General features: G+C 30.6%; 3 protein-coding genes across 3 annotated transcripts; 2 read left to right on the top strand and 1 right to left on the bottom strand.

Annotated features, from left to right (window-relative positions):
* Positions 1 to 226: 226 nt before the first annotated feature.
* On the top strand, positions 227 to 5,583 carry LOC114378704 (fumarate hydratase 1, mitochondrial-like). The gene is made up of 17 exons (XM_028337343.1): positions 227 to 481; positions 584 to 701; positions 833 to 982; positions 1,187 to 1,297; positions 1,468 to 1,551; positions 2,140 to 2,238; positions 2,359 to 2,409; positions 2,496 to 2,545; positions 3,019 to 3,100; positions 3,246 to 3,340; positions 3,442 to 3,508; positions 3,643 to 3,693; positions 3,849 to 3,944; positions 4,607 to 4,705; positions 4,808 to 4,837; positions 4,917 to 4,982; positions 5,272 to 5,583. Exons 1-17 carry the CDS (start codon positions 330 to 332, stop codon positions 5,356 to 5,358), a joined length of 1,488 nt encoding a protein of 495 aa, XP_028193144.1. The 5' UTR covers positions 227 to 329; the 3' UTR covers positions 5,359 to 5,583.
* A 7,632-nt stretch (positions 5,584 to 13,215) lies between these two features.
* LOC114378710 (fumarate hydratase 1, mitochondrial) lies at positions 13,216 to 22,106 on the top strand. The gene is made up of 17 exons (XM_028337349.1): positions 13,216 to 13,560; positions 13,663 to 13,780; positions 17,157 to 17,306; positions 17,520 to 17,630; positions 17,772 to 17,855; positions 18,279 to 18,377; positions 18,503 to 18,553; positions 18,640 to 18,689; positions 19,136 to 19,217; positions 19,369 to 19,463; positions 19,576 to 19,642; positions 20,266 to 20,316; positions 20,426 to 20,521; positions 21,050 to 21,148; positions 21,257 to 21,286; positions 21,366 to 21,431; positions 21,719 to 22,106. Exons 1-17 carry the CDS (start codon positions 13,499 to 13,501, stop codon positions 21,803 to 21,805), a joined length of 1,398 nt encoding a protein of 465 aa, XP_028193150.1. The 5' UTR covers positions 13,216 to 13,498; the 3' UTR covers positions 21,806 to 22,106.
* A 1,584-nt stretch (positions 22,107 to 23,690) lies between these two features.
* LOC114378720 (60S ribosomal protein L19-3-like) lies at positions 23,691 to 25,778 on the bottom strand. Its single transcript, XM_028337357.1, has 5 exons — positions 25,545 to 25,778; positions 25,180 to 25,302; positions 24,277 to 24,590; positions 24,057 to 24,121; positions 23,691 to 23,970 (listed from the first exon to the last, which is right to left on the bottom strand). The coding sequence occupies exons 1-5, from the start codon at positions 25,654 to 25,656 to the stop codon at positions 23,946 to 23,948; spliced, it is 639 nt and encodes a 212-aa protein (XP_028193158.1). The 5' UTR covers positions 25,657 to 25,778; the 3' UTR covers positions 23,691 to 23,945.
* Between the last annotated feature and the right edge of the window lie 1,629 nt (positions 25,779 to 27,407).

Below are 27,407 nucleotides of genomic sequence, written 5' to 3' on the forward strand. Positions count from 1 at the left end.
ATCCATAAATTTGCCCAGGGTAATTTTGGAAAAACAGAAAAAGCGCTGGTGCACCAGCAATTTGATGGTGTGCAAAGAAATTCCCCAAAAACGTTACCAAATCCAACTAGCAACGGAAACAAAAAAAAGTTGTGGCCCATTTTATTATTGCTTTTCATGGACACGAACAAAAAATGAAAACTGGTATGGGTTTTTGCTGAACAAAAATACTAGACTATTCATTTGGGGTCCAACTTGGAAGAAGACTGCGGAATCGCGTATCCTGATTGGTCAGACAAGTGTTATGCTCCGGTGACTCCTTCCTTCGCCACCCCCACTCAAATTCAACCATGGCGTTGTACGTGCTCTCGCGTCGTTTATCAGCTGGATCCAACTCAACCACGCTCCTCGCCTTGCGTTTTGTTTCCTCTACCAGATCCTACTCCTCTTCCTTCAGGGAAGAAAGAGATACCTTTGGAGCCATTCAAGTTCCCTCCGAGAAGTTCGTTCGTCTTCCTTAATTAATTTCGCTTTCTGCCATTTCCTCTTTTTTTTTTTTTCACTTCTTATCTGATTGTGTTGTGTTTCTGAACTACTGTTATAGATTATGGGGAGCACAAACTCAAAGATCGTTGCAGAACTTCGATATCGGTGGGCCCCGCGAACGCATGCCCGAACCCATCATTCGCGCCTTTGGCGTCTTGAAGAAATGCGCTGCTAAGGTCAACATTCATTTTTTCACTTCTTCTACTTCCACTGCAACATTTTCTATGTTTAGGTATTTTGGTCGTAGATTTCGATTTTGATTATTATTCCATCCTCTTTCAATTGATCAATGGTTGTTTTGATGCAGGTGAACATGGAGTATGGTCTTGATCCCGCCGTTGGAAAAGCGATTATGCAAGCGGCACAAGAAGTGGCCGAGGGAAAACTAAACGACCATTTTCCTCTCGTTGTATGGCAAACTGGCAGTGGCACTCAAAGTAACATGAATGCTAACGAGGTTAATTAGTTACTGCTTCCTACTATTATTTTTGAGCTGCACCTAACCTTAATGTTCTGCATATAAATATGTTATAGCTAACATTTAAGGATCTTAGATTAGTGTACTTGTGATAATACATATTTATCTTCATTTTATATTATAGATAGTTCATAATTGTATTTAAGACTTGAGAATCCATTTTCTTTTTTCTGATCTTTTCAGGTTATTGCAAACCGAGCAGCAGAGATTCTTTGGCATAAGCGGGGTGGGAAGTTAGTGCACCCAAATGACCATGTCAATAGATCACAGTCTTCAAATGATACATTCCCAACTGTAAGCCTCTTGTAATTATATATATTCCCGTTTTTTTTTGTTGTTGATATGTCTCGCCATCTGTGTAGTGCAACTCTTGATAGACTTTCTTAAACTTTGTTTATCCACTGTACAGCTCTTGTTTAAAGTATTGATTTCTTTTTAATCTATATTTGTTTACTTCTTTCCAGGTAATGCACATTGCAGCCGCAATGGAAATAAACTCAAGACTAATTCCCAGCCTGAAAACCTTACATGGTACACTAAACTCAAAGGTTTGAATTCTAGTTCATACTTTTAGACTAATTATAATTTATAATATGTTGGATATATTACAGTCCCCCTCTTGCCATTTTGTGAGTTGTGTCATTCTGGTTACAGAGGATTCCAAGTGATTTACATTAGACTTGATATGTTTTTATCATGCTACATTGAAATCTGTGATATAAATGTAAGAATTCTGGTGAATTGATATATTCTTCAGTCTTTATATGATTATCTTATGGCTCTGGGCTTCTGGCCATTTTACCAGTACTAATACAGGGCTTCCTTGGTTGTATTATAGCTAGATACAATTTTCTAGTTCTATTCTAAGTTTGTTGTTTACTCTGGCTCTTTATCTCAATTTTCTTTTTGGGCTACCCAGTATGCAATTCGGATTGGAAATATCTAATGATGTTATTATGACAGTGGACATGTTAGGAACCTTTTAACTTTGATAAAATATGGAGCCTCTAAAATGGAATTTTATAAACTGAAAGCATTTGACTTTGTATTTAGTTTTCTTTAATTGGTTTTTATCATTGTTTTTGTTTTTATCAGTTTTAATTTATTTTTTGCCTCTTCTTTTTAAAATATACCAGTCAATTGAATTCAAAGATATTGTCAAGATTGGACGCACTCATACTCAAGATGCAACACCTTTGACTCTTGGACAAGAGTTTAGTGGGTATACTACACAAGTAAGCTTGCTTATGTTTGGCTTGTGCTGTTTTGTATTTTTGCTATAATGGATGCTGCATTGTAAAATCCTGACAGTTCGTGGGGTGTGATTTCTCATTACTTTTTTCCTTTATCTGCAGGTGAAGTATGGTATTGATAGAGTAATTGGCACTTTGCCGCACATGTATCAGGTTAGATTCAAATGCAAAAGCTAACTGCTTGTTCTTCACTATTTACTTTTAGAGTTCTGACTAAAGCAGAGATTTTGCTTGAACAGCTTGCCCAGGGTGGGACAGCTGTAGGGACTGGATTGAATACAAAGAAGGGGTATGTATGCTTTTTGATAGCTAAGTGGGGGTTCTTATATTTTATTTTTATTTTGTAACATGTCAGTGTTTTTTTTTTTTTTTTTAAATATGCTATTTGATGTTTTCCAAAATGGATTTGATAGCAGTTTTCCTTTTCATTCTGCTTGGCTTATTATTACATATGATATGAGATTTTCATCACAGCATGGCCTTTTTTCTTACCATCATTCAATACCAAAAAGGAATGAACATTGCCTGGACTGATGTGCATTCACATTTTCCACCATTGAGTTTAATAAATTATGGATGTAATTGTTGAAAATTAGATCTTAGATATTTTCTATACCCTCTAGAGACCTTATGGATATGGGTTTGTTTTATCATGGAAATAATTACTACAAGCTTGTAATTTTATGCTGAAGAAAATATGTTGTTTAACTTTTAAAGAAATAAATTTGGATAAACAATGATAATTTCCTGGATAAAATTCAGGTTTGATGCCAAAATAGCAGCAGCAGTAGCTGAGGAAACCAATCTGCCTTTTGTTACGGCAGAAAATAAGTTTGAGGCCTTGGTTTGTTACTATAACCCCCCCCCCCCCCCCCCTCTCTTTATATTTAATGCGTCATGTTATTTCATTACATCAGCTTTTTTCATTGAAATTGCTTCACATGCAGCAAAACATTGGCTTGCAGTGTGTTAATATTCTCCTTTTGCAGGCTGCCCATGATGCTTTTGTTGAAACTAGTGGAGCCCTTAACACTATTGCGGCTTCTTTGATGAAGATTGCTAATGACATACGGTTGTTAGGAAGGTAGGTTGCTAGTTATATGACACCGATTGACGAATTTCTTTTTCATGTTCAATAGAAAATTATTTATATTCATGGGTTTTCTTAATACTATCCTATTATAGTGGTCCACGCTGCGGTCTTGGTGAACTCATTCTTCCTGAAAACGAACCAGGGAGCAGTATCATGCCTGTAAGATCCTCATGCTGACTGAATATAAATTTGTTACACAAACCAGCTGTTTTCTTGTCACTTGCTATAGTTCATTAATTTATTTGTCTTGCAATTGGAATTTGACTCTAAGCCACAACTGTATTCTGTTTCAGGGGAAGGTTAACCCTACCCAGTGTGAGGCTTTGACAATGGTGTGTGCCCAGGTAGACATCAATTCACTTCATTTTATTAAAATACTTTAATGTTATGACTTATGAAATACTGATTGGCAAACACAGTTTCTATGACTTGTAATAAAATCACACATATTGAATTTTATGGTGACTGGGAATTTCTGAATTGGTGTCATGAATTTCAGGTCATAGGAAACCATGTTGCAGTTACAGTGGGTGGATCAAATGGTCATTTTGAGCTTAATGTGTTCAAGCCAATGATTGCCAGTTGTCTCCTGCATGTATGTTTTATGTATAACTTTTGTGGTGTTACGTTATTTCTAAATTATCAATTACATAAAGGGGAACTTCTGACTAGGCATTATTTTGGTTCATTTTTATTTTTTTTGTGAAATTAGAACAGCTAAAATTTTGGCTATAGATTACTTTGGCTCTTAGAAATTAGAATAATACTATCAAAACATTTCTTTTCTGTATACTTACGCCTGGACTTTTGAACTGGTTCAAAGCCCACATGGTGCATAGAAACCAAGATGTTCAAGCAGCACAAGCTTGGTATATGGGAGCTGTTAATTTCTTTATTGTTCCTCTGACAGTTTGGCATCAGAAAATTTATGATACAAGTCTGGTGGACTTGGCTGGAAAGTTAGACGCTCTTTGCTATGTCAGTAAAATAGGAATTGGGATGGAAGATACTTTAGATACCATCATGTTTTATGATTTTTTTTTTCTACACTGCTTATGTACGTGTCTGTTGCGATGACATGGTATATGGTGATGCCCCAGAAAAAAAAGAAAAGATAAAAGGCTGCAGTGTGTGCTATATAAGCACACCACGTTGGCTTTTATGTTATTCCAAAACTTTGCAATATGAAATCATATCTCCTACTGCATTACCTGAAAGATGTACCGAAATGCTTAATCTTCATTTGGATTTTGATAGTCACTGAGACTGCTTGGAGATTCATCTGCTTCCTTTGAAAAGAATTGCGTGAGAGGCATTCAAGCTAACAGGGAAAGAATTTCAAAATTACTGCATGAGGTGAGTTGTTGACTTATTCGAAACAAATCTCAAATGATGCCAAATGTTAGATTTACATCCCTACGCTAATTTGCTGTGTTTCACTTTTAATTCACCTTGCAGTCACTAATGCTTGTCACATCCTTAAACCCGGTAAGTGTCCTCTTGTCTTCTCCGGTAACTTGCTAATTTTCACATATTTTTTAAACGGAATTGAATTTGCCTGTTTCAGAAAATTGGTTATGACAAGGCAGCAGCAGTTGCCAAGACAGCCCACAAAGAGGGGTGTACTCTTAAGGTGATGATGTCATGTTATACTTGTTTTTCTGTTTGTCTTGCTTATTTTGACCTCTTTTTGAATATTAAAAAAAAATCATGTTTGACATATTAATTCTTAACAAATTAAGTTTAAGAACCATATTCTTTATGCAAGTATATCCTTGCAGAAGCATTTCAACTCTTGTATCCTTTTTCTTCCATTAATAGTTGTGATGTTTAAATGAATGAATTGATCCCTTCTTAATTTGTGTTTTTCGTGGATGTCCAATAAATCTTGGCTAAATATGGAAATTGAAATATTTGTTTAGGAAGCTGCATTGAAACTCGGAGTGCTCAGCTCTGAAGATTTTGACAAGCTTGTGGTACCTGAGAAAATGCTTGGACCATCTGATTGACTGGCTCGTAATGTTTTGTTCTAATTATTCCTTGTTTTATCATCGGCTACATTGAGGTAGTATTTTTTAGCCACACCCGTTGATAGGTTTGAGAAATGGCAATCCAATGAACAATAATTTGGCTTCCTCAGTTGATATTCGCGAGGGAAGAGCTCTTCCAAATTTGTAATGAGACAATGTATTGCAGAAATTTACTGACCCAAATAAAGGGAAAATTTGTATTCATTGTCCTTGCATTATATTTCCAATTATTTCTGGATTATAAAATGTCATAATAGAGTTATTAGTTTTTACATAGTGTTCTGTCTTGCTTAGGCGATGAATCCGTGTCGATGATAAAGAGAAGGAGTGGTAAAATAGGTGTTTAATAATTTTACTATAGTTAAATAAATCTTTTTTTTATAGCAAATATAGTTAAATAAATCTTAGGTTCGCTGTTGTTTTTGTTTCAGGTTCATCTAAGGTGTTTTTTAATAATATTTTGTAAAAGGATAGATGATTAATAGAATGTATTTTTTGGTTTTTCCCTATAAATTTTGCATGGAGCCTATTCTAATTGGTATAAATGGCTTAAATCTACTCATTGACTGAAACTCCCCGTTTTCTATTCCTTTTCTTATTTATTTTGTAATAATAACGGGGTTGAATTTGGACCGTACACTTAACCAAAATTTGCATACTCGGTTTTTGGATTAATAGAAGGATCAACCCCTATTTTAAGAATTATTCCTGATCTTGCTATACCCTTTATTACAGGGCTGGTTACGTGCGTCATTATGGGAGCGGTTAGCTGTGATTAAAAGTTATGCCAACGTTAATTGTGATTAAAAGTTATGCCAACGTTAATGTTTGATTGGTTAAAATTATAAAAACTTTTACATATTGCTGTCTAATAAACTCTTTCCCTGATTTATATTTGATATTATAAAGCTATTGGTAATTTTTTTATTAATTGTGTAAAGAGGGCTAGAGTCCAAAACTACCCAAGATCTAATAGCAATTTTGCACAACGTTCTGGGAAATGAAGACCTATATCCTTCTAGTGATGTATGTATAGTAACACATCCCATTCTCTTCTTCATAGGAGGTCGATGGATTTAACAGGATATGCACAAGAATCAGATTCTATATAGCCCTCTAATAAGTTGTCAACAACTAATTAAGAGTATAATTTATCCTGAATCTCAGTAATCCTATATAGGTTCACAAGTTGTAAAGCAGATATAATGGCTCACCCCACAATTGTGATCTAAACACTCGCCCCATATTTCGAACAAAACCGAAAACTTCAGGTAAACATCACTCTAATGATATTAATAAACAATTATTTAAGGATTTGATTTCTATGAAAACTCAGTTCTTTAGTTTTTAAGGAGGGAGGGATTATGTACAAGAACATATATATGACAATGCAAGAGTTGAGCAATTCTTAAATCTTTCGCTTCCTTTTTATTTTTGAAAATTTTTTGTGTGTTTGATTTCCATTTTTAAAAACTGATTTTAGTTTTCAAAAACTAAAAAATAGAAAAAAAATTGAATGGTGAAAATAATTTTTTTAGTAAGATTAAATTGGAAATAGCAGCTACCGTAGCCTCCAGCGTATGTTTGTCACCTCGTGCCATTTTTTTTCTGGCTTGCTGCCAATGCCATTTTCCCCCGTCTGTGTCTATTAATCCGAAAACAGAATTTGACAAAGGAAGAAACACACAATCAACTCAAACCAAGCGGATCTAATTCAGTTGGTTAAGTTGGTTAAATAAAATAGGTGAATTATTGTAAATATCTTATACCATCTAACTTCAATTACTACAAATAAAATAAAAAGAACTTAACTCAAACCTAGTAGACATTTTAATTTTTAACCCATACGCTATCATTGAAAAGTGGAAAGTGAAAAGGGAAACATCTTTTAGCTGGTTTTTAAAATATTTTTTAAAACTTAAAAGACCTTACATGAGAAATTGATTTAAAAATAAAGACAAATTGTTTTAGAAAATAGTTTTTAAAAAATGAGAAGGAAATCCGACCCTAAATATTTATTTCTCGAGAATAATCAAGTTAAATCTATTTTCAAGTGCAAATAAGTTTATGTGCACAAAGTTGTTAAACACAACAACTTCATAGTTTAGGAAAAGACAAAACTTAGAATTGGAATTATGATTAGCTATCTTATACACTCAACGTTCATCCGGAAAACCTAGTTAATTAAATGTGTAATTATGATTAGTTTGGATTTATAGGTGTTTAAAATTAAATAAATACAATTGTATACAATGATCAATATGTGATTTATACTAATCACTTTTAAGGTACAGTTAATTGTTGTTAACATTTTAATAACTCCACAATATTTTTATTTATTTGTGAGACAAAGTTAATTATAGTTTGAAATTTCAACACCGTACCCTTATAACATTATTAATCACATATAAATGATTGTATACAATCACGTTTCTTTACTATTAACCAGTTGTTAGACAAAGTTAATCATGTATGGACATGTAATCGAATCATATTATTCAGGCTCGATTTAGGTAAATTTTTTCATAAATACTTATAAAAAAGAAAATAAGAAGAAAAAATAAAAGAAGTTTTTCAATAAATTAAAATTTGTTTATGCATGAGTTAAAAATATTTATCCTTTTCTGAAATGTTGATTTTAATTTATTCATGAGCTAATTTTTATTTATAATTTTTTTTATCATAGTGATGTTGGTGTGGATATTTGTCAATTTTGTGAATAATTAAAGTTTGTCAAAAAAATCTAATTGATCATTTTTAATAGAGTTTTCTATTTTAATTATGTTTTTTTTATCCATGAAATTTAAACTTAAAACTTTACTAAAAAAAATTGAAGTCTGTCTCATTCCAATCAATGACTTGTTGGTATTTTTTTTTTATAAAAACTTATGAAGAAATTTATCTAGACACATACTTTATTCTTAGTTACTTATGAAACAAAACTAATTATTATATTTATACATACAATTAACATTTGTTCAATGAACACCAAATACGCACATGAGATTTGTTAAAATACACATATTTATTTTTTAGTATAAATATTTTAATAAGTTATAACTAGATACTAAAAAAACAAATATTTATTAACAAGTATTTAAACATTATTAGCACATGTTTGTAAAATTTATTAACATGCACATCCTTATTTTTTTTTAGTATGAATGCATTAATAAATTATAGCTAAAAATTCTCTTAAAATACATAAATGGTATAGTTAGTAAAGACACTTATATTAATAAAATAAAGAGTGCATTAAAAAATTTATACATGACAATATATATGTGTACAATTATTGAAAGAGAATGTAAAATAGGGACCCGCAACATGAAAGTGTCTAAAATGCTAGGCTGGCGTTACTTAGCTTGTTAGATCTGAACATGGGTCGTTTAACAACTTTCATTGACGTGTCGAACCAAAAAGTGTTCCAAATTGAAACCCATGTTAGAGTACTCATGGTAGTTGTCGCAACTAGATCCACCTTAAAACAAAAATATGTTAAAAATAGAAGAGTCCCCACTCCCGTTAATATTTATTAAAAAAACATTGAAAAAACTTTTTTAAAAAATAGTCTTTAAACATTAAATTTGGGATTAGAAGTGAATTTTGTATAGAGAAGGTGTTAACACATTACCATGTTTGTCCTTTAATTTGTTGGATACAAGGGAAAAGAAACTTTAAGGGAGGGGGGAGAGACAACTCCAATGAGATCCAATCCATATCTTGTTCGTCACTGGCGTATCTTATTTGGAGGAACCAAGGGGGGCATGCCCCCCACCAATTATTTTATAAAACAAATTTTTATATATATATTAAAAATTATTTATATTTTTAATAGGTCCTTATCAGATTTTTATAGTATCCGTAATTTAAATTTATTAATTTCTTAATTACTAATAATTTTATAAAAAAAAGTGAGTGTTTGGGTGAGGCCTGAGTGGAGTAAACCGCGGTCGAACTGGGCCGGGTTCTGGTGGCTGGACACGTATAGTAAATGTTATTTTCCTAGGCTGTATATTAGGTTCCCTCTTGTGTCAAAGATTGTACCCTCCTCTTCCTATTGATTCATGAAATACTAAAAACAAATAAACAATATGTTATGTTTTCCGATCGTTCTTTTGCCCATATATATAGTTGTACAACAGATCGATGAGGGAAATGAAACACAAATAAACTTAATGGTATAATTAAAAAAGCCATTGTTTTATTCACTTCACTAGATTTTGAATTGAACTAAATGGGAAACTCTAACGATCGATCTATCAGATCTTGATTTAAGTTTTAGAAGGAGTAGTGGTTTGTGATCCCAGAGGCCGAAACTGATGAAAGAGACAGAATGGAGACAGGAGAAATAAGCAAAGTCCATATGATAATTGATTGCTGATAAGTGGTTGCAACGTAGGGATGATAAATTGGCAGAACAAGAAAATAAAGTAGATGGAATAAGTCTATTTGGTAATATACAGTATGAGAGTGATAAGTGCAGTGTAGGGGCCCCATCAATAATGCTTCTGCAAATGCTTATGTAAGGCATAAAAGTGAAGCTTTGGGGGAAAAATAACGTGAATAGAAGGCTCATCATTTAAAGCAAACGGCAAGTAGCTAGCGATGAGTTGTAAGAGTACTTGAAATCAATCGTGCTATTGGGTTTTGGATACGAGTGTCCATTAAGTGCATGCAGATTGCAGACAAGTAAAGCATGTGAGTGAATCAAAATTGTCTTGACTAACTCTATATAATAGAATCCTATACAAGCAAAAGACAATTCATACTTTCATAGGAATAGGTATTTGCTTGATTCCGTGCTAATTATTAGTTGAGTACTTTTAACTTTTAACCTTTAACTGAGAACAATATTTATTTACGATTTATGCTTCTACACTAATTTTTTTAGGTGACATATTTTTTTTCTAACCGTCTCAACATGTCATCATTAAGGTTTGTTTCGGTTCGGGTAATGTATTCCCATTTTACCATTTTTTTCTTGATAAAAAAAAGATAAATAACTATTTTGATATTTAAATATGTAAACAAGTGATAATTTAATTATTGAAAGAATAATTTTTTTATTTAATTCCTTGTGTAAATTTAGCATCAAGATGTAATTATTATATTTTTTACATATTCCGTTCTTGCTGTATTTTTAATTAAATTATTATCAGTTTAAGAACTAAAATATTGTTTATACATAAAAAAAAAGACAACGACTAGGCCAAGACAAAATATAGAAGAAAAAAAAAAGAGAGAGGCGACAGGAGTAGAAATAGCAAAACAATGGTCAGTGATTGATGTGTGAGCGATTCAAAGGTATAATTTTCGTACATAAAATTCAGGACAAAGAAATGACGTCTCAACTGATTTAATTTATTTTTTCTACATAAAATTCAGGACAAAGAAATGACGACTCAACTGATTAAAGGCAGAAAAAAATTCTCCAAACTCAGTATGTATTTAATTTAAATGTAAATATATTTTGGATTTTAAAATCTAATCAACTTTTAAAAAATTTAATTTTAGATCAAACCATATTCAAATCAAACTAGGAATAAAATTAGATTTTCATCAAAACTGTTTTTAAAAAATTAAAGTTCTTTTTACCATCAAATTGATACAGAATATTCATTATCAACAAGACCTTGTTGATGAATAATATTAGTCAAATAATCTAACTAATAATCACCTTTATTATGGAGTTTTCTTTTCAATCAATTTTTTTTCATCTACACTCTAGAGAAGGAATACATCCAATTTAGTTTTACTTTGACCAACATGTTAATAGTTAAAACTTATTTAAAGAGAAAATAAATTATGCACAAGCAATATAAAATAATTTTATATTGTTATTTAATCACAATTCATCATATATAATAAATTTGTTAATTTATGATAATTATTTTAAAAATTATATTGATTATGACGTGTAATTAACCGGTAGTGTAAAACTATATTACACATGATCGTTGAACTCTATTTTAAAATAGTCTAAAATTAATTTATAATAATTTTAAAATTAAATTTTGTAAAAAAAGAATTTAAAATCCATCTTAGTAAAAAGAAAAACTAAGGATTAATTGGTTTGCATTTTGGTTTGCTTTTTTTTTTTTTTTTGGTTATAGTATAACCGTCCGTTAATAATTAGAGTTTACTTTTAGAAGTTTTACTATCTCTGATTTTTTTAACTATCGCTTTGGATTAAGAAAAGTCATTTTATTTATATATCATTTTAAAAATTTAAGATGTTGTTAAATATTATTTTTATTATATTTAAATCTTAAAAACATTATTACTTTAATTAAACAAAAGCATAATTATAAGGATAATAGAAAAATAAAATAATAATTTATTCAAAATTTAATAAAAATATTAACATATAATTTATTTTATAATCTATGCACAATATTTAAATGAAAAAATAGCAATATATAGTATGACATGTTGATGTGTTGTGATATTATTTAATGATTTTTTTCTTTTCTATATCGCTTTAATGATATTTTTTCTATTAACATGTCATAAGTATAAAATATTTATATGATAAAAATGTACTTTTTTTTGCATGTTTTGATTAAAGTTTGCAAAATCAGTTAAAGTCTTATTTTTATAAAACTAAGTTTGCATACATGTTTTTTTTTAATGTGAAAACATATTTTTGGAGGTAATCAAACATGTCACAAAAATAAATTTACTCTTCAAACTAAGTTTAGAGGCCTAAAGAGAAAACCAAACATTTTCTAAATATGTCACTAAACTAAGTTTACTTTCCCAAATTTGAAACATCCCAAATCAAAAACCAATTAAACATAGCCATTATTTGATAATCCCGTTGTTCCATTATAATAGTTATTCTAAGTTATTATTTTACACGGATAAAAAATAATAATAAATAAATAAAAGCGAGTAATATTTTTATATCATTATTAATTCATTTATAAATTTGATTGTCTATCATTAATATTAACATATAGAAATAAAAAAGTTAATTAATATTATAATGAAAAGTTAAAATGATAATAATTATTTTAATTTTTTCTCTTTTACACAATAATTATAATGATTATAATGAGATTGAGAAAATACATCCAATACGTAAATGACGTAATGATTTTATATGATACATTAAAAGAAAGAAAGAGATAAAAGAGAATATATGATGAGTAATATAACAATATGAATAAAATATAGAAATAAATAAAAGATATCAAATAGCAAGTGTATGATATACGAAGTGTGTATATTATTCTTCAATTTAAAATGCTCTTGTTAGCTCAACAAATTATACAAACCACTTTTCTTTTATGCTAAAACTTTCAAGACTGCAGCTTCGCGTATTTGCATGAAATATTAACCACAAAAACCAATAATTATTATGCAACTGTAGAGCCTAGCTGTCTATCTATAATGTGCAGGAAATCCGAAATTATCCGATCCCTGGTCCGTCACGAGCTGCTTCTTCTTCTTCTTCAGTATTATTGATATGTATTATTGCATCCTGTAGGGTAGGAGTGAGACTGACCACATTGCTCGCTATGATTAATGTGCTTTAATTTCTCGGAGAGACATGATATTTAAACACTCATAAATTACAAATATTTCATCACCATCTCAAATTTCTTTTTATCACATATTACATCACCAACAATCAAAGCAATCACTTTTTTAATTTTATTTTTTCTTTCTTTTCAGGTGTAAACACACAAAACAAATAATTTTCCTTTCGATAGGGGTGGTAATATTTAGACTTTTATCATTTACAAACATCTTATTAATATTTTATTTTATTTTTTTATCTATTTCTGTCCTGTCATATAATCAATCTTATTAATCATGTATTTTCATCTGTTTGTATTTCTCTTATGGTGTTTATGGGATCTCGAAAAATCATTTTTCATAAAAGTGACAGGTGAGGTTAGAAGAGTGGCTAATCACTGAGAGAACTACACCTGTAAAGTGTGTAACCTACGAATATTATCGTATGATTCATACTAAATATATCTATATAGAGAGAGAGAGAGAAAGATTTCAGCTCCAACTTCCAACGAGACTGCGTGTGGTATCCTTATAGATTGGCTGCAATATTACCCTTTTTCATTTTTGAAGTATCGTTTGAAATTGAAGTACAATGGCACTTTCCTTCAGGGAAGAAAGAGATACCTTTGGAGCCATTCAAGTTCCCTCCGAGAAGTTCGTTCGTCTTCCTTAATTAATTTCCCTTTCTGCCATTTCCTCTTTTTTTTTTTTTCATTTCTTATCTGATTGTGTTGTGTTTCTGAACTACTGTTATAGATTATGGGGAGCACAAACTCAAAGATCGTTGCAGAACTTCGATATCGGTGGGCCCCGCGAACGCATGCCCGAACCCATCATTCGCGCCTTTGGCGTCTTGAAGAAATGCGCTGCTAAGGTCAACATTCATTTTTTCACTTCTTCTGCACTGCATGCAGCCATGCACCATCCCTTCTTAGCTACTTGCTGCACAGTTACCCCAGGACTGTGGTAACTACTAGGCAAAATGACACAGTTGTCATAGTTTTGACTTTTGAATTTTGATATATACTGTGTCGTACATCTGGTCATTAGTAGTTGAATAATTCTAAATCCTCTTACTTCTTCTCTTAATTATTACCTTTTAATGATAAGTTTTAAATATGTTATGTACTTTTAAGACATTAAATGTTTTTATTTTTCCATTCAATATTGCAGGAGAATGAAATAAAAGGATATGACATCATTTCAATCCAAACCAAATTTATATATGTGCGTAATTTTTTTTTTTATAAACAAATAACATCTCTCCTATTTTTATTTTTATTTGTTATATATTTGTAAAATTATTCCATAAATTATAATAATTTGTGAAAAATATATTTAGTTAAAGTTAATAATTTAGTAATTATTCGAATAAAGATATATATATATATATATATATATATATATATATATAATTATTAAGTTTGGAATTTTTTTAATAGTATATATTTAAATATTTATACTACTGTGAAATATTTTTTTTACAAATACTATTAATGATATTATGACTTATAAATGAAATATTTTATATTTTATTTATTTTTCATTATACTTATTATACATCTTATTATTTATTTAATATTTCCTTAAAAAAATTAATTCAATCAAAACCCCTTTAGATTGAATATGGTCAGTTTAGATTGTTTATTTTAAAACAAACTGATTGAATGGTGAGTTAAGAGATTAGAGTGATTGGATTGATTAATTTTTCACTTTAAAATCAATCCAATCGGTCCACATCTAAGGATGACAATTAACATAGTATAATGTATACGTTCCTCATACTTGTATTTGAAAAATATACATGTACTGACTTTATACTAGTGTGGTGGGTAGCAATTTTAATTTGCATCTTTGTACCCACTAGATATATACATACTCTTATTCGCACATGTTATCTGCATCTTCTTAAGTGTAGAGTTGTGACAAAAAACTACAAGGTTTTAAGCAAAATTATATTTAATAATTAATTTAATAAATTTATGAAGTTTTATAATTAAGTATTTATAACATTTCACTATCAATATATAAAAAGATAAATTCATTCAATTTATTCTTTAACACATTTAATTTCAAATAAAATTTAAATGATTTAAAAAAAAACTACATTTAGCGGTAATAGTAATTACAAGTATGATCAGTAATATTTTAGAAATAAAAAGCATGTATCTAAAAATATACTTTTTAATATAACTTAATATTTTTAGTAGAGAATGAACTATTTTAAAAATTCAATTTAATAAAATGTCAATGCAAAAGGCTTTTATACGGCCATTTAATAAAAGTTTGATTAATATAATGTTACGATATGGTGAATTCTTATTAGTTTGTAAGAATATTTTACACTAACAATACAAATGAGTTAAATTCTTTTTTCTCTTTTATTTCTTGTAATATTTTTATTTTAAAAAATTAAGATATTTAATATTTTAATAATCACTGTAACTTATCTTTTATGTCAGAAAAAAAACTACAACTTATCTTTTAAATATATTACAATACCTATTTTTGCTGGTCCCGGGCACGGGGTCCCATTGAGCAGTGTTACTGTGTGAGTATTTTTTTTTTCTTAAGATATCCAGAGTCTAGGTAAAGTTATCCTTCCTTTTCTTAAAATATATTTATTATTAATTTAAAAAATCATATCACAAAATTTATTATGGTAGAATATATTATTTGTTAATATTTTCATTAGTAAGATTAAATTTATGTTTGAAAAAATTAGCTAAAAAGTTAATTAAAAATTGAAAAGTGAACTGAAAGTTACATAATTAATTGATAGTTGAAAATTAAAATTTTAAAAATTAATTTATTAAATTATAACAGTTGAAATAATTAAAAAATATAAAATGACATAAAAATAATAAAATTATTTTTATATAAAAAGTATAATAAGAAAATTTAATAAAATGTGTTGAGGATAAAAATAAAAGAAAATATAAAAAATTAAAAATTAACGTTTTAAAAATATTATTTTAAATAACATTTTAAAAAATTTTAAAAGTTAATTGAAGTGTTGAATATAACTTAAGTAATAATAAGATATGTGTGCAAATGTAATTATTAAAAATTTAAGTGTAATTTTATTATTTATTGGTGAAAAATAATTTTGTATTTTTACGAACAGTACTTCTCTCCCTCTAAAAAAGTAATATAATTTATTTCTATACTATAAATCTGAATCTTAATTATGAATGAGAGTGTTTTTAAGAGTTGTTCTTCAACAAAAAGTATTTTTAGGATTTTTGTTTTATTAAACGAGAGTATTTTTAGATGTTATTACTCTCGTTGAGGCACCTTTCTTATTCTAATATCATATATTGTACATAAAATTTTATTTTTATTTCTTATGCACTTCTTAATTTTAATTTCAAACTTAATTTGATTTAAGAACTAGACTAAGAAATTTCTTTCTCCGCTATCACAAATCACTATCATTATATCCTTAACTATATACTTGGTCTTTTGTAATTGCTTGCTGCGTTCAATATAAATGTATCCTTTCATTTTAATTTCCAAATTGAATTTTAATTGTTTTTATAAAATTAACAATAGTTAATAATAACCTCGTATCTCAATATAAATTATTTATTATAAATTTAAAATATAATTTATATTTTAAAAAACATGTATTTATTATGAATTTTTATTATGACATAATTTATATATATTAAAAAAACATAATTTATATATTTAAAAATACTTATTTATCAGGCATTTTTTTGTGACCATTTGTTATGCATTCTAGTTATATAAAAAAAATATTTACTTTTTGCATTACAATGTTAGAATACTAATTTGTATTAAACTTAAATTTCATAAATAAATCTATAATATATATTTAGGGTTCTAACTCAGTTGGTTCAACCGTAATAAAAAAAATTATTCATAAGAATTGAATTTAAGTATAAAAAATTCACAATAACTCATATATATTATTTAATTAGTTGAAGTAAACTCCATTGATAATATTGTATTTGTATTGATTATTTTGTATATTTATTACATTATTTTGAGTGAACCATTTTTCAGAATATGAGATCATGATAAGATTAATCTTGATAAGATTTTAACTTCCAGTGTCTCTTATAATATTAAAAATCTTGATTTATTTGAAAAAAGAAACATTGCAATAAAAAGCTGGTGCAAATTTCTGCTAAAATTATATCAAAAGATTATATTTTTTTCAATTGGTCTCTTAAATTATTATTCCATCCTCCTTCAATTGATCAATTATAGTTTTAATGCAGGTGAACATGGAGTATGGTCTTGATCCCAACGTCGGAGAAGCAATAATGCAAGCAGCACAAGAAGTAGCCGAGGGAAAACTAAACGACCATTTTCCTCTCGTTGTATGGCAAACTGGGAGTGGCACTCAAAGTAACATGAATGCTAACGAGGTTAATTAGTTACTGCTTCCTACTATTATTTGTCAGCTGCACCTAACCTTAACCTTAAGGTTCTGTATACAAACATGTTATAGCTCACATTTAAGGATCTCAGATTAGTGTACTTATATTAATAAATATCCCATCTTCATTGTGTATTAGATAGATAATTCATAATAGTCTTTAAGACTTGAGAATCCATTTTCTTTTTTCTGATCTTTTCAGGTTATTGCAAACCGAGCAGCAGAGATTCTTGGCCATAAGCGTGGTGAGAAGTTTGTGCACCCAAATGACCATGTCAATAGATCACAGTCTTCTAATGATACATTCCCAACTGTAAGCCTCTTGTAATGATATGTTCCCAAATTTATTGTTGAATTGGTTCACTGTCAATGGTGTACAATTCCTGATGAATTGTTTTCCTACTGTGTTACCTGGTATACAATTTTTAATCTATATTTGTTTACTTCTTTCCAGGTAATGCACATTGCAGCCGCAACGGAAATAAACTCAAGACTGATCCCCAGCCTTAAAACGTTACACGATACTCTAAACTCAAAGGTTTGAATTGTAGTACATACTTTTAATTAGACTGATCATAGTATTTTGGATAGATTACAGTGCCCCTCCTGTGATATTGTGAGTCGTGTTATTTTGAGTGATTTGCAGTATTATAAATGTGCGATATAAAGAATTCTGGTGAATTGATCTTCAGTTTTTATCTGCTTATCTTGTGGTTCTGGGCTTCAAGGTTGTGTTTTTCTCTGGCTCTTTATCTCAATTTTCCTTTTGCTCTCAAGTATGCACTTTGCATTTGCATGTTAGGAAATTAACCTTGACAAAATATGTGCCTCTTAGATGAAATTTTACAAACCGGAGGTATTTGGCTTTGTAACTGATTTTCTTAAAATGGTTTTTTATCTTTGCTTTTGTTTTATTAGTTTTTATTTAAATTTTTGCCTTTTCCTCTAAAAAAAATATCAGTCAGTTGAATTTAAAGATATTGTCAAGATTGGACGCACTCATACTCAAGATGCAACACCTTTGACTCTTGGACAAGAGTTTAGTGGATATACTACACAAGTAAGCCTTCTTATGTTTGGCTTATGCCTTATGTTGTTCTGTATTTTCAGTATCATTGATGTTGGATGGTAATATCCTGTGGGTAGTGATTTCTCATTAGTCACTACTTTTTCCTCTATCTACAGGTGAAGTACGGTATTGATAGAGTAATTGACACTTTGCCACGCATGTATCAGGTTAGACACTTAAGTACAAACCATAACTGCTTGTTCTACACTATTTACTTTTGGAGTTCTACTAAGCAGAGGTGTTACTTGAACAGCTTGCCCAGGGTGGTACAGCTGTAGGGACTGGATTGAATACCAAGAAGGGGTAAGTATTCTTCTTTTTTATATCTAAGTGATGGTTCTTATATTTTCTTTTTGTGACATTACTGTGTGTTGTTTATTTCTGTAAGCTATTTGATGTCTGCTAAAATGAATTTAATAGCAGATTTCCTTTCATTCTGTTTGGCAAATTATTCCATTTGATATGAGATTTTCATCAAGCTTGGTTTATTTTCTTGCTAGTTACCATCATTCAATACCAAAAAGAATGGACATTACCTGGAATGACGAGCTTGCACATATTCCACAGTTGATTTTAATTTATTATGGATGTAATTGTTGAAAATTAGACATTCTCTACCCTCCAGAGATATTATGGATATGGGTTTGTTTTATTATGAAATAATAAATACCAAACCTACCTTTTAAGGCTGAAGAAAATATGTGGTTTAACTAAAGATAAACAGTGATAATTTTCTAGATGAAATTCAGGTTTGATGCCAAGATAGCAGCAGCAGTAGCTGAGGAAACAAATCTGCCTTTTGTCACGGCAGAAAATAAGTTTGAGGCCTTGGTTTGTCACTAAAACTTTATTTTCCCTTGCATTTAATTTTTCATATGCTATTTCATTACATTACGTTACATCAGTTCTTTCATTAAACTCGCTTCATATGTAGCAAAACATTGGCTTGCAGTGTCAGTGTGCTCATATTCTCCTTTTGCAGGCTGCCCATGATGCTTTTGTTGAAACTAGTGGAGCCCTTAACACTGTTGTGGCTTCATTGATGAAGATTGCTAATGATATACGGTTATTGGGAAGGTAGGTTGCTAGTAATATGGCATCAACTAACTAATTGCTTTTTCTTTTTTAATGTTCAATAGAAAATTATTCATAATATTTAATGAGTTTGCGTAATGCTATCCTATTATAGTGGTCCACGCTGCGGTCTTGGGGAGCTCATTCTTCCTGAAAACGAACCAGGAAGCAGTATTATGCCTGTAAGATCCTCATGCTGACTGACTATATTTGTTACACAGTGGGCTGTTTTCTTGTTACTTTCTATAGTTCATTATTTTATTTGGGAGTTGTCTAGCTCACCCAAGTAAAAATGGGATTAAAAAACTCCATATTGAATGATTGGTAGGGAGAAGACTTTTGTTAGGAGTAGTACTGATTTTGGTGGTCTGTATGCCTCAAAAAGAATTAGGCTTCATTTCGATTTTAGTTTGTAAACAAAAGTTTGAATGAAATTAATTTTGCAAACTGAATTTGTAAAAGCAACTCTCCTTTTTACTTCCATTTCAAACTAATTAAGTTTCAAGTTGTAACAAAACTCAGTTTAAAATCAGACTCAACTCAAAACCAAACAAGATGTCTTTTCAATTTTACTTCTTGAACATACTTTTGAGCCTTCAAAATGACAATTAAACATGCACTTAGTCTTCAACTTATAGTTGGGAGATATCCTAATGCAAACAAAAGAAAATGATTAGTTCAATTCTCTATGTATTTCTTAATTGCACCAATCATTTATATTTTTACTAGGGATAAGTTAGACAACACCTTCTATGTGCCTTACAATTGGAGTTTGACTCTAAGCCACAACCTTATTCTGTTTCAGGGGAAGGTTAACCCGACCCAGTGTGAGGCTTTGACGATGGTGTGTGCACAGGTAGACATCACTTCATTTTATTAAAATACTTAGTTATGACCATTGTAGTTAGCAAACAGTTTCCGTGACAGGCAATTTCTTAATTGGTGTCATGATTCACGAATTTCAGGTCATGGGAAACCATGTTGCAATCACAGTGGGTGGATCAAATGGTCATTTTGAGCTCAATGTGTTCAAGCCAATGATTGCCAATTGTCTCCTGCATGTATGTTTTATATATTTCTTATGTTATTTATAATCTATCAATCACATAAAGTGGAAGTTCTCACTAGTCGTTAATTAGGTTCAAATTTTTATGAGATATTTTGACAGCTAAAAGATTAGTTAGAGAGTACTTTGGCTCTTATAATAATATCATCAAAAGGGAACTTCTACATACTAATACTTGGACTTTTGAACTGGTCCAAGCACACATGGAGCATAAAAACAGAGATTGTTCAGAAAATTTATGATACAAGTCAGGTGGGCTTGGCTAGAAAGTTGGATGCTCTTTGCTATGCCTATGTCAGTAAAATAGGAAATGGGGATGGAAGATACTTTAGATACCATTATGTTTTATGATTTTTTTCTTTTCCTGCATTGCTCGTGTAGTCATTTGTCTGTCGTGTTGACATGGTATATGGTGATGGCCCAGAAAAAGAAGAAAAAAGGTTGGTGGGTTAGTGTGTGTGCAATATCCTGCATTTCCTAAAAGATGTACTGGAATGCTTAATCTTTATTTGGATTTTGATAGTCGCTGAGACTGCTTGGAGATTCGTCTGCTTCCTTTGAAAAGAATTGTTTGAGAGGTATTCAAGCTAATAGGGAAAGAATTTCAAAATTACTGCATGAGGTGAGTTATTGACTTATTTGAAACACATCTCAAATGATACCAAATTAATGTTAGATTCAGATCCCTATGCTAATTTACTTTGTGTTCCACTTTTATCTCACCTTGCAGTCACTTATGCTTGTCACATCCTTAAACCCAGTAAGTTTCCTCTATTTTACTCCTGAAACTTCCTTGTTTTCACATTCTTTTGAAACTGAAGTTAATTTGACTGTTCCAGAAAATCGGTTATGACAAGGCAGCAACAGTTGCCAAGACAGCTCACAAAGAGGGGACTACTCTTAAGGTGATGATGCCATTGTTATTCTTGTTTTCCTGTTTGTCTTGCTTATTCTGACCTCTCGTTTTGAATATTAACAAAAAAATTATGCTGCCATATATTAATTCTTAACAAATTAAATTTAAGAAGTACACTATATATACAAGTTTATTCTTGCAGAACCATTTCAACTCTTGGATTCTTTTTTTCATTAATAGTTGTGATATTTATATGAGTGAATTGATCACTTAATAGTTTTTGTGTTTTTGTCCAATAAATCTTGGCTAAATATCGAAATTGAAATGATTGTTTAGGAAGCTGCATTGAAACTCGGAGTGCTCTGCTCTGAAGATTTTGACAAGCTTGTGGTACCTGAGAAAATGCTTGGACCATCTGATTGATTGGCTCGAATGTTTTGTTCTTATAATTCCTTGTTTCATCATCGGCTCCATTGAAGTATTAAGTATTATTTATACGAAAGCAAAAAGCTTATATACATATATCCTAGAACAATGCACCAAAGACCTTAGGGTCAAGGTTTATAAAATTGTGGTTATGATTGCAGATGCGATTATCGCGATTGTGGTTATTGCAGCAGCTACAGCGGGAAATAATCTTATGTTTGTACCTGATACTAAAAACATGTAATTCTTTATGTACCTTTTATTTAGAATGTTATATAAACTTCTTCTTTTTTTTTAACAGAATGTTGTATAAACTTTTATAATATTAGTATAATTAACCTTAACTAAGCCTAACTCTATACTAAGAAGTATGAAGTAAATATAAATACAATTTAAACTTACGTATCAAAGGAGTTTCTACCAAAATTTTGGCAGAACCGTCCCAATAATATGGACATCCAAAGAAAGTTTAAGCATATGTAGAATCACAAAAATACCAATTGAGCCGATACAAACTCTTAAATGAACCAGACAAATTCTAATTAAGCTTCTAAAAATCTCGAGTGCAATGCAACATCGCCACAAAGAATTTTACAATTACGATTTCAAAACGACTATTTTAGAAGAATCATGAAAACGAAAGTCATTAAAACTTCATTCAAAGCTAGAGGAGGAGTCTTCAAGTAGAAGATTTAGTTTCTTTTTTCTTCTCCCATAATGTGATCCACCTATTCTACTATCCCTTATCCCCTATAATACTAATAGAATGAACTGTGCTTATTAAAATCTCGAATTAACTCGCTAACTCTTACGAATTTAGTCCTTTGTGAGTTAATTCTTGAGTAAATTCTTTTTTTTAGTAAACTCTAGACAAACTCTATAAACTCTGAGTAAACTCGATAGACTCTCGAGTTTATCACCAAGTCAACGAGCTAGCAAGTTAAAAAAATTAGACCAAAATGTAAATAATTTTTTATTGTTTTCTCTCTGTATAACATTCAATTATTTAGTGTGTTATTCTCAAATACAAAATCCCTACCTTTAATAATATCAAGCTTTTGTTCTCTAATGACATTAAAACCTCGATGAGAATGATCTACCACTATTATAACTTCTGCAAGTTATTATCTAGTAGTGATATATTATTACTAGACTTGATTAATTAAATATTTTGAACTTTATGATTCACTATTTTGCTTTATTATATTGTTGAAATGTTTAATTAGTATGTTATTTATAAATATTTTGTTATTATTTTTATATGAAGTAGACTTTTATGAGTCTACGAGTTAAGTCTCGAGTTTATGCAACTCTCGCAAGTCTACGTAAACTCTTTAGTTTGATAACCTTGGAATGAACCATATTTTGCTTGTAAGTAATCATTTAAATCACCAAGTTCCTACCATGCTTATTATAAGGCATCTTTTGTTCATCATTATCACCCTCTACGACGTTTACATTATCACCCCTATCACTTGGACTTAAATCACCATCATTTTCATTAAAATCTCATCAATATTCACATTTTCATAATCAATTTCCTTCTGTTGTGAATAATCAATAACCAATTAAAGCAAATGCAGTACCCCACCCCACAATTGTGACCAAAACATTAATCAATGAACAGTTATCCGAGGATTTGCTTTCTAAGACACAACTCAGTTCCATTTTTAAAGGGGGAGGGATTGTATAGAGGGACATATTGCAAGAGTTTTTAAACTCTTTCCTGTTACTTAATTTTGTAACTTGCTGAAGTTGCTCACGAAAGCATGCAAAGTGATCCAAACATCCCTCGTAGTCTTCATCAATACTGAAAAAAGCTCATTATAATTGCATATGGTATAATTGCATCGTGGAATTATTACGAGCTACGCAAGAATGCTTATTGAGACAAGAAACTTCATAATTGATAAAACAAATAACAGGCCAGTATTTCGAAGCCAGCAAACCCATCTTCATAACAAAATAGCATAAACAAATAAAAATAATACAAATTGCAGATGTACAACTTAAATTTCGAATGAAACTAACAAGGTCTAAGAAAACGAGACAATCTGTCAAAAATACATATGCCACGTAACTCAGGATGTCAGCCACATTGAATATTCAATGCCCTTCCTTCCAATCTCCAAAAATGTCACTTCTTTGATTTCTTTGATGCTCTGCACAAAGCAGATTCATTTAGACCACAACATGGCCAACAAATAAAAGAAGCTATTTAAGCAAAGGCATGAACCACAATACTCACTGGGCTGGCTGGGATGCTGTTGCAGATGGAGCACTTGGGGCTGCTGATGGCTTCTCTCCAGGGCCCTACACATTTAAGAGAAAATGGGTCAAATTCTTCCATACAACTTTATGGACAATTCATAGTGGTGATGTAAATTGCCAAGCAGAGGGGCTAAGAAAATACAAACTCATCAATATATAGATGAACAGATAGATTCTCAAAACATTAGAAAACTCACTTGAGCCAAACGCTCTTCTCTCCTAGCAATTTTCCTTTCCCTGCTTGCCTTGTTCTTTGCCCGTTTGGCCTCAAACTGGTCAGATAAGGTCTTCTCTCTTGCCTTCTCAGCCTTTGACTTGTGTATGCTCTCCATCAAGACTCTCTTGTTCTTGAAGACATTACCCTTTACCTTCATGTACATATCATGGTACATATGCTTGTCAATCTTCTTTGCTTCCCTGTACTTGCGAAGCAATCGTCTGAGGACACGCATCCTCCTCATCCAAAGGATTTTGGTGGGGAGCCTAGCCTCTCTTGTACCCTTACGCTTACCTATTAATTTGTATTTAGGCAAAAACTGTTAATGCTTTTTGTCAGTGCCAGGATCATATAGCAATTCATGACATGATGCCTAGACAGCAATATTCCATTTTTAACTAAATGGACAACTTAGTCCCTTAAATTTGGGATTCATTGTCACTTTAGTTCCTAGATTAAAAAAAAGTCTCTAAAACTGTAAATCATTTCATGTAAATCCCTAACACTAACTGCCAAATTGGTCCCTGAACATATGTTCATTTAAGTCTCATGTTCTATTGCATAAAACTTTTGGTTGACGGATCACAGTTTCGAGGACTGTTGGAATTTAGATAATTCTTGGACTAAAGTGGAAACGAATCACAATTACAGGAACTAAATTGGTCATTTACTCTTTGATTTTCATATCCATTATTAGTCTCTACTAGCCTAGAACAGCTTGTTCAGCCTAAACTATTAGCATGTCACATCTATTACATTGGTCTTTCCCATTGAAATGCAACTCAATTTAACCTAGTGAATCCTACAAGGTGTCAATGTTTGATGACCACAGACTCATTTGCAATTTGCATAAACACACTTGGTGTTAGAAAAAGTTACATACCATATCCAGAGTGGCGTCCCTTCCTCTTGGCCTCCTTCATTCGACGAGCACGAGAGCGAGAGTGAATCTTAGTTGGCTTCCTGATAATAAACCCATCCTTAACCAACTTCCTTATGTTTAGTCCTGCAAAAGGAAACACACCAAACTATCAAGCCAATTCGCCAACAATATAAATCAAACAGCATCATATATTGTATGACTAGCCTTGAACCAGAAATGTTGGGCGAAAAACACATCAGAAAACTTCAATTGTTAGGTACACTAAGAAACTTATATACATATTCCAATAAGTGAAAAATGTCGTAGAATTAAGTGAATTCAGAGAACAATAATTCAGTGAAAAGAAGCTAATGAGAAGTGCGTACGAGAATTGGCCATGGAGATTTCATTGACCTCATTAGGGTCAAGCCAAACCTTGCCTCTACCACACTTGAGAACGCTTGCGGCAAGCCGCTTCTGAAGTTTCAGAGACACCATCTCCCTCTCCCTCTCTCTCTCTCTCTCCGGTGGAATGGGAGAACGGAATGAGGAGGCACGATGTATATCACTCGCCTCTGTCAGAAACCCTAGGTTTTGCTTCTTTTTGCTTTTTTCCTGTGCTTGCAGCGCAAGGTATTTTAATTTGACCGTTTACTGGGCCTTGTTGACAATATTGGGTTTGACATTATGTCACGCGGTCCATTTTCGTAAATACTACTCCTTTAGAGCACTCATATTTTTCAGGTAAACTTTTGTAGTTACAAAAATAAGATAAATTTTACATTTGAAACCCTAAATCAATTTTCTTTTTCATTTTTATGTTGATAAATAAAAAAAATATTCTTATTAAAAAAATATCACATAAGTACTTATAATGGGTTTAATTAGGAACAAATTCAGAAAACATTCAGGACAAAAATAAACAAAATTTTAGATTTATAATTATATGGATAAATTGTAAAATTATATTTTTTTCTACGAAAGCTTATGATTAAAATTTTAAAAGAAATGATGGAGGTAGAACTTATAGCATTATATAAACAACCAAAGGATTATGTTTGAGTTGAGTTTGTTTAATGGCCATAAGATTATTTTTCTTGTTGTTTTAACTGTTTCTATTATGATAAACTTACTATAAAATGATATTTTGTTGTTGTTGTTTTAACCGTTTCTAATATGATAAACTTGTTACCAATGTGTCTGATTTTCAACTGTCCGTTTACAACGAATATCCAAACATGCATTAAGAATATGTTTGGTTTAGACAAAAGAAATATAAAAAAATTAAATTAAAATAAAATATAAGAAGTGTGAGTTTCACAAAATAAAATATAACTTTTTTTTGTTATATTATTTCTCCACTCATATAATAGGTGGGAAAAAACAGGGAACCTCTAATGTACCATACAATGACAGGTGACAACAACTTATTATTACTGTAGTATAAAACGAAGCTCGATATTTTAATTTTCATAAAACAAACTGTTAAATGCAAAGGAAGAGAGAGAACATACGCGGTGAAAAAGTTGGCATGAAATGATGATAGGTGTTCGATGTCTGGACAAAATTTATATAATTATAGATTATTGATTACCTTCATGTGTTAGAGTCCATGAAATGGAAAAATTAAAGATGATATCCTTTTGAGCGTATTTTTGGTTGCACGTTTTGATCAATTAAACAAGAGTCAGACTGAAGCACCAATTCTTAAATTCTAAGTTGCACAGGCTTTATGAACCTATAATATATGATTTTAGCACGATAGCTCATTAGAGTTCAGGATCCACGTAAGGGTGATTTTAACTATCACTAGTCAAGATTTATTTTATTTAATTTTTTCACACACTTCCATAATATTTCACCATTTATTATTTTAAATAACTTAACTAATAATTTAGTGCAATCCAGGCATCTTTAAGAAGCTTCTTAAATAAACCTCACAACTTAAAACATCAACTTATTCAGCAATATTTAATTTTAAAAAATAACTGTCCAAGAATTAAAAGTAACTATTTGATCCGTCAACAATTGAAAAGCAACAATTGCTCACTCTACCAGTATTATGATGTGCAAATATAGAATTCTCTCCAATTATTGACAATTACTTTCAGAATTGGTTTTGCAAGAACAATTACCGATATTTGTTTCCTTCTAAAAGTTGCTTTATGGCTTCTCGCTTAATAATCGGAACAAAATATGGTTTCTTTATGAATGAAAAGTTGGTTGCTAATAGAGGCTCAAAAGTACTT

Source organism: Glycine soja, chromosome 2 (assembly GCF_004193775.1).
Source record: "Glycine soja cultivar W05 chromosome 2, ASM419377v2, whole genome shotgun sequence".
In the NCBI taxonomy this organism is placed as follows: domain Eukaryota; kingdom Viridiplantae; phylum Streptophyta; class Magnoliopsida; order Fabales; family Fabaceae; genus Glycine; species Glycine soja.

Bases quoted from the DNA above. Each gene is read 5' to 3' on its own strand.
- LOC114378704 (XM_028337343.1), top strand. From the start codon at position 330: ATGGCGTTGTACGTGCTCTCGCGTCGTTTATCAGCTGGATCCAACTCA. The intron at 3,341-3,441 runs GTAGGTTGCTAG...ATCCTATTATAG, and splicing joins GACATACGGTTGTTAGGAAG to TGGTCCACGCTGCGGTCTTG. The intron at 3,509-3,642 runs GTAAGATCCTCA...ATTCTGTTTCAG, and splicing joins CAGGGAGCAGTATCATGCCT to GGGAAGGTTAACCCTACCCA.
- LOC114378710 (XM_028337349.1), top strand. From the start codon at position 13,499: ATGGCACTTTCCTTCAGGGAAGAAAGAGATACCTTTGGAGCCATTCAA. The intron at 18,378-18,502 runs GTAAGCCTTCTT...CTCTATCTACAG, and splicing joins TTAGTGGATATACTACACAA to GTGAAGTACGGTATTGATAG. The intron at 18,690-19,135 runs GTAAGTATTCTT...GATGAAATTCAG, and splicing joins GGATTGAATACCAAGAAGGG to GTTTGATGCCAAGATAGCAG.
- LOC114378720 (XM_028337357.1), bottom strand. From the start codon at position 25,656: ATGGTGTCTCTGAAACTTCAGAAGCGGCTTGCCGCAAGCGTTCTCAAG. The intron at 24,591-25,179 runs GTATGTAACTTT...ACAAATTAATAG, and splicing joins GGGACGCCACTCTGGATATG to GTAAGCGTAAGGGTACAAGA. The intron at 23,971-24,056 runs GTGAGTATTGTG...TGCTTTGTGCAG, and splicing joins ACAGCATCCCAGCCAGCCCA to AGCATCAAAGAAATCAAAGA.